Here is a 7,488-nt window from a genome sequence, read left to right as displayed (position 1 = left end):
AGGGCAGAGAGGCCGAGGCCTTCCCCTGATAAGAACCTCAGAAGAGCCCTGCTGGATCAGACCAGGGAGGGGCCATCTAGTCCAGCCTCCTGCCTCACCCAGTGGCCAGCCAGTTCCTCTGGAGGGCCAGCAACAGGGCAGAGAGGCCGAGGCCTTCCCCTGAGAAGAACATCAGAAGAGCCCTGTTGATTTAGACCAGTGGTCCATCGAGTCCAGCATCCTGTCTCACACAGGGGCCAGCCAGCTCCTCTGGAGGGCCAACAACAGGGCAGAGAGGCCCAGGCCTTCCCCTGATGTTGCCTCTTGGCTCTGGGATCCAGGGGTTGACTGCCTCCGAATGTTGAGGTTCCCTTTACTCAGCATGGCTAGTAGCCAGTGACAGACCTCTCCTCCATGAAGCCGTCTAATCCCCTTTTAAAGCTGTCTATGCCAGTGGCCATAACCGACATCCTCCGGCAGCGAATTCTACCTTTTAATCATTTGTCGTGTAAAGAAGTATTTCCTTTTGCTTGTGAAGGTGCAACCGAGGGAGGCTGACCAGCCTGTGAGCATCACAGCTGTGTGCAATTTGGACCCGGGTCTTTCCCATCCTGGCTTTTTTTTTGCTCTAACCACTACAAGACACTAGCTCCATCCTGCAAACCTTTACTCACATCCATTTAGCACTTAAAAAAAAAAAATCTATGGCCTTCCGGCTAAAGGAGAAGGATCTGACACATTAGAACATAAAGTAACTCTGGGCGCGTACAGAGTGTAATTCCCTCAATGCCTAAGCAGACTGCGGTCCATTCCATCTGCAGAAGCAGGGCTTCCTTCTTGCCAGGGTTCCCATGCGGGCCTCGATTCCGGCACATGCTTTAAAAAAGTTGACACCCCCCCCCTTGCTAGCATTCTAGAACACATCCCCAAAGCTTATAGTAGGAGCTTAGTCCCTGTGGGAGGAACATCTGTCCGGCGCCCAGGTAAGACCGCCGAGGCTAGGGTGCGCTGGCCAACCTCTCCAAGCATGTGTGGCGTGCAGACGCCGCTGGTGGCACTCTGGGTTGCACAGGGCCTACTCCTCCCTGTCGGCCCATGACAGACTTTGCAGAGGGGGGGAGGGAGGGGGCACGATGCCGGGGGCCCGGGTGGGCAGGCTGGTGATGGGGTGCATTCTGGGTCTGCTCTTGTGGAGCATTCCTCGGAGTTGTGAGGTGGACCTGAATGGGAAGGGGCCCTCAGGACTGGGTATTTGAGGTGGACTGTCAATAAAGACCCTTTCTCGGTTATCCAGGCATCCAAAAGCAGATAAAGGCAACCGAGATCAACCCGCACATCTCCAACTTGTATTTCCTACTTCAGCTTCTCTTCTCTTCTAATTAATTTCAAAACACTGCCTGGACATTATTCTATTCTATTCTATTCTATTCTATTCTATTCTATTCTATTCTATTCTATTCTATTCTATTCTATTCTATTCTATTCCATTCCATTCCATTCCATTCCATTCCATTCCATTCCATTCCATTCCATTCCATTCCATTCCATTCCATTCCATTCCATTCCATTCCTATTCCATTCCTATTCCATTCCTATTCCATTCCATTCATTTCAAAACATTGCCTGGATATATTCTATTCTATTCCATTCCATTCCATTCCATTCATTTCAAAACACTGCCTGGACATATACTTAGCCGCTCAGTATTAAGCAAAATGCTTCTGCCCCACCACCCCTCCATTCAGTGCCCTCCCCCAGCGAAAATCATCTTGCTACAGGGCTGCTTTAAAGGTGCTACTGGACTTGGGTTTTGTTTTATGACTGCAGACTAACACGGCTAGCCACTTGACCCTGCCCTGATTAAGACAGTTGCTCAAACTACCCACCTGCAAAAGGTGGGTAATGGCCCCCCTGCATGAGTCTCTGCTCTGGGATGACCTCTTTCCAATCATGAGGCACACTCAGAACTGTGACTCATGCGGAATTGCAGGGGAGGAAGGCAGGTAAGTTCATATTGTTCACACTATCCAAAAAGCAAAGGCTCTGTGGGTGTAAGGATGAGTTGTCCCTCCAATTTTAATGCAGGGGGAAAGAAAACCACATTCAGGTACTCATTCGTTGATGCTCACCCCGATATTTCGCTCATCAGAGTGTCATCTCCGATCTCAGCGCAGGCTTGTGTAACCTGGGGGCGGGCCGCTCATCGCAAGAATAGCAACAGTACTGCAGTTTTCATAACTTCTCAAACCTCCGGGCCGTGGTGCCTCCAACTAATGTAGCTTCCTTGTCCTTCCCAACGCGGAAGCCTGAGTTCAGCCAAAACCACCATTACAAATTAACGAACTCCTGGCAAAATGTTGTTTTATTCATTCCAGTTGTGGCTGAATCACGGTTATCTGGCTTTTGGAACTTACCCATCAAGACTACACAAAGTGCTCTGTAGATTTCAGAGGAATATCAACTCGCCTTGGCTTCCAAACGTCACGCTTTCAAGACTGCTAAGATTATCTGGTGCAGGCGGGGGGAAAAAAGAGGGGTCTGTTCTTTCCAGGAAAGCTCCATTTTATCACCCAGGCAGGCCACCGATTTGCAGAGGAGTCCCGTCCTCAGAGACGGAGGGGAAGCGCTACAAAACACACGAGTGGGGAAACCTGGGGAAAGGGATGACGTCTTTGATGTTCTCGACTCCCAGAATGCATTGGAGGTAACGCTCAAACCCCATTCCGAAGCCTCCGTGGGGGGTTGATCCAAACTGACGCAGCTCGAGGTACCTGGAGTGCAAACCGGCAGAGGAATTACACACCGTATTTCCCGTCTGCGGCACATCCCTCCTGACTGAAACAGGACTTCCTGTTCTTTAGTTCTTGCACAGACTAGAGTCTCTAAAACATTGTCCTCCATGAGATGCAGGCTTCTGACATGACTGTAGCTACCATCCGAAGAACACTGTCCTGAGCATGAGCCCCATTGGATAAAATGCGGCCTGTTTTCACATCGGCCTGCTCAAAATGGCTCCCTGTAGCACCTGTTGAAATGAATAACTACTACAGGCACTTGGAGGCTTCTAACCTGACTGCAGCTGCCAGGCTATGAGAGTAAACCTCACTGGATAAAATGGGAACTATTTTCACAGAGACCTGCACAGAATGGCTCCCTCTAGCACCTGTTGAAACTGATAACTACTACAGGCTGACAGAGGCTTCTGACCGGACTGTAACTCCCATCGTACAAATACTTTTCTGAGAGTGAGTTGCACTAAATAAAATGGGACCTACTTTCACACAGTTCTATTCAGGATGGCTCCCTGCAGCACCTCTTAGAACCAATAACTACTACAGGCAGGTAGACGCTTCTGATTATATGGAGGCTCTACTCAAATTAGTTTGAGCGAACTGAGGCTTAGAATGATTCTGAGAAGGAAAAAAGTGGGAGGGGAAGCTTCAGGCCCTGCCTTTTAACCACTCTGTACCTATTTTTTTTAATTTAAAAACAAACATAATGGAGGGTATTCACACGTCTCCCTTGTACTGTTTACTTTGGCCAAGAGGGACAAATGGGTTTCATTACTTATCAAAATTCTTCAGACAACCTATTTACACTTTTATTCTCACAACTTGGGGGAAACAAAAGCTACAAATGCCCACCTCTCTCCTCCCAAATAAACACCACCCATTGTTGGCTTTCGGAACCTACTCAAATTTTTTGTTTTCTCTCCATTTTTATTAAACTTGGCATGATGGGTCCACCATCTGCTTGCTTTGCCTGTTGGGTACATTGGAAAATGTGCAGAAAGTGGTACTTGGGTACCAGTACCCTAACCGGCCCTGACCTGGATGGCCTGGGCTAACCTAATCTTGTAAGATCCGGGTTAGTACTTGGATGGGAGACCAACAAGGAAGTCCAGGGTCGCTATGCAGAGGCAGCCAATGGCAAACCGCTGTTCGTCTCCTGCCTTGAAAACCCTGTGGTGTTCCCATGAGTCAGCTGCGACTTGACGGAGCTTTCCTCTGCCACCAACAAAAACTAGGCCCTTAGCCAGGATTTGGTGGCTTGTGGAGCAAATTTCTTTTCTGGTGGGGCTGAAGTTCTCAGTGCAGGAAGAAAAGACATTTGGCCAATGGAAAGCTGTTACCAGGATAGATCCCTACATTGGAAGCTGTCGACCACTTTAGATGACAGTTCTGAGCTGCTGCAAGTTAATCACTTTTGCCACCCTGAGCAACCATTTTGATAACAAGCCGGCAGGTGGCACAGAGCTAGAAGGGATCCTAGAGGTCACCTACTCCAACCCCCTTGGCCCAGTGCGGGAATTAGTCAACTACACCACCCCACTCTGCTTAAAGGAGCGCACGCCTTTAATTTTTTTAAAAAATTATTAAAAAGCATTTATAATTCTTGTGGGGCTGTGCCTTTAAGAAAGGGGGCCAAGCCCCCAAATGCCCCACCATAGCTACGGGCCTGCCTAAATCTGGTGCACCACGCAACAAGACTGTGAATGTGTTTGTTCTCTCTCTCTCTCACACACACAATAAATGACACATTGCATGCATTGTTTTGCTGTGCTTACCATTGGTAGGCGTCTTCCTGTCCCATCCTGTGGAACCAACACAAATAATTATTTTCAACGCATCGGCCACAGTGACAGATTCCAGAGAACTAAACCCTCTTCATCATTTGTACTGCAACAGACCAAGAGTCCTGCAGCACACCTTCAAGAGCCACAAATCTATGATGGCTTTGGCCAGCATCGGCCACAGTGACAGATTCCAGAGAATTAAACTCTCTTCATCATTTGTGCTGCAACAGACCAAGAGTCCCGCAGCACACCTTCAAATCTATGATGGCTTCGGCCAAAGCGGAACCTATTTATCTACTTGCAATTTCTTGCTTTCGAACTGCTAGGCTGGCAGGAGTTGGGACCAGAGACAGGAGCTCACTGCGTCATGCGGCACTCGGGTCTCGAACCACTGACCTACCGACCTTCCAGTCTGCAGCTTCAGCGTCTTAACCACTTGAGCCATGGCAGCCCTCATGAAGGCACTACACACACGTCTTAACCACTTGAGTCACCGCAGCCCACTTGAGTCATTAATTATTGGGGTTTGCTTATGCATAGAGACCAGGTGATAGTTTTATCCAGGTCTTGCAGAACATCTTCCTCCAGGACCTACTGGCTAGTAACCGTGCAGAGTTTGTGTTTTCTTATTCCTACAGGCAAATGATTTGCCTCAGCTGATTTACATCCCCCACCTGGCAGTTCTTCCCCATCACAGTGTACTCTTGCATTTCTATCTTAATTTAGACAGAGGGGGTCCTTTTTGTTGTTGTAAACACGCACTCAAGCGAACTGAGAATTAAAAGCTTTAGAAGCTTGTCTGATCGATTTCAGACAAAACTGCTTGTCCTCCCCTCTGTGCTAATTTGTGAGCAAGGATTATATTGGTGTTCCTGCATCGCACCTTGCATGGAGACCTGAGGAAATTTCTAGGAGGAGGCACGCAATGCGTTTTTCCGTAACGGATAAAGCAACAGATTAGCAAGACTGGGACCCGGCTAAACACATCCCTAAAGGAGCATCTGTTCTGTCTGAACGCTTATCCTTCTCTCCCCTTTAAATATCAATTAACCTTGATAAACCTCCACTTGAACAAATGCCAGGCTACTTTATTTCCATCCCCAATAAGCCAAATGCAGGAATTCTCTGTACCTCCGTAGGCGGGACTGCAGGAAATCCAGACGGTCCTCTCTTAAGCTGCCACCGCAAAGCTCCCCAATTCCTGGTACTAGAAGATCGACGGCTGCCACCTTAAAAGGAAGGTAAACCACATGTTCTCTTTGAAAGGCGCCTGGGATGATCACGTATGGAATTCCATGACTGTAGAATTCTGCTTCCCTGAACAGCCATCTGATTTCCGAATGGCTCATTCTTTAAAATAAAAAGAGTACTAAATACTAACGTTTCTAGTCCTCATAGATGTTCAGAACACAAGAACGTTATAAGAGCATGGCTGGATCAGACCAGTGAGGGTCCATCTAGTCCAGCTTCCTGTCTCACACAGTGGCAAACCAAGTTCCTCTAGAGGGCCAACAACAGGGCAGAGAGGCCGAGGCCTTCCCCTGAGAAGAACATCAGAAGAGCCCTCCTGGTTCAGACCAGTGAGGGTCCATCTAGTCCAGCATCCTGTCTCACACAGTGGCAAACCAAGTTCCTCTGGATGGCCAATAACAGGATATAGAAGAAGAAAAAGAAGAAGAGATTGGATTTCTACCTCACCCTTCACTCGGAGTCTCAGAGCAGCTTACCAATTCCTTTCCCTTCCCCTCCCCACAACAGACACCCTGTGAGGTAGGTGGGACTGAGAGAGCTCTGACAGAGCTGTCCTTGAGAGAACAGCTCTGACAGAACTATGGCTTGCTCATGGTCATCCAGCAGCTGCAAGTGGAGGAGTGGGGGAATCAAACCCGGTTTTCCCAGATTAGAGTCCATGCATTTAACCACTACAGCAAACTAGCTCTCAACACAAAACCGAGGCCTTCCCCTGATGTTGCCTACTGGCTCTGGGATTCAGAGGATTAGTGCCTCTGAATGTGTACGTTCCTCTCAGTCACCATGGCTAGTAGCCATTAATAGACTTATTCTCCACGAATCTACCTAATCCCCCTTTCAAGCTGTTTATTCTGGTGGCCATTGTGACATCCCCTGACAGTGAATCCACATTTTAATCACTCTGCGTAAAGTAGTATTTCCTTTTCTCCGTCCTGAACCTACTGCCCATGAGCGTCGTTGGATGCCCTCGAGTTCTAGTCTTTTGGGAGAGGGAGAAAAAAGTTCTCTTTGTCAACTCCCTCCACCCCATGCATCATTTTATAAACACCCTGAGTCGTCTCTTTCCTGAACTGAAAAGTCCCGGACTCTTCAGCCTTTCCTCACAGGGGAGGTGCTCCGACCCCGTCACCATCTTGGTCGCCCTCCTCTGTCCTTCTTCCAGCTCCGCAATGTCCTTTCAGCTTAAAGGCAGCAGGGAGGCCTCATGAAAGGGAGGAGCTTATGACATCAACCTAACATGCAGAAAGGTCCATGCGTATCTGAACAGATGGGCTCACGTGCCTTTATGAATTTTTACTGTTTTTTAATCCAGTCCTTTTGCCGAAGTGCTCAGAGCGACATACACGGTTCTGTCCCAGCCAAATGCTCCCTCTAAGCTGTGGAGTCTTGTGAGCAAAAATTCTACTTTGTGAGCTGCTGGCATTGAAGTTGTGAGGGAGCGACTTGGCTACGGCATCAGTTAGTTTGCTCTGGAGCCCTCCTTCCTGAGCTGAGACAAAAATGTGTGAGCTGGAGGCTAAAAAAACTGAGCTAGCTCACACTCACTCAGCTTAGAGGGAACATTGCATTTCATCTTTGGGTGAGGCAGCTTCGGTTGACAGAACCACTGGCCCAAGGTCATCCAGTCAGCTTCCACATCTGTGTGGTAATCAGGGGTCATTTCCTGCGGGAGCGCACCGGAG

At 48.5% G+C, this 7,488-nt stretch overlaps 1 protein-coding gene across 1 annotated transcript in view; it reads right to left on the bottom strand.

Moving 5' to 3' along the window:
• Positions 1-2,173: 2,173 nt before the first annotated feature.
• LOC107116987 (probable asparagine--tRNA ligase, mitochondrial) overlaps positions 2,174-7,488 on the bottom strand; it is a gene marked incomplete at its 5' end in the record, with an annotated part of 82,718 nt that continues 77,403 nt past the window's right edge. Inside the window, 3 exons of the mRNA XM_015419021.1 lie at positions 2,174-2,750; positions 4,547-4,573; positions 5,687-5,784. Coding sequence (XP_015274507.1) covers positions 2,606-2,750; positions 4,547-4,573; positions 5,687-5,784 — 270 coding nt within the window. The remainder of the gene's footprint in view (positions 2,751-4,546; positions 4,574-5,686; positions 5,785-7,488) is intronic.

This window comes from Gekko japonicus, unplaced genomic scaffold (assembly GCF_001447785.1).
Source record: "Gekko japonicus isolate JY-2015 unplaced genomic scaffold, Gekko_japonicus_V1.1 scaffold3806, whole genome shotgun sequence".
Lineage (NCBI taxonomy): Eukaryota > Metazoa > Chordata > Lepidosauria > Squamata > Gekkonidae > Gekko > Gekko japonicus.
This window is presented reverse-complemented; position numbering and strand designations above follow the sequence as displayed.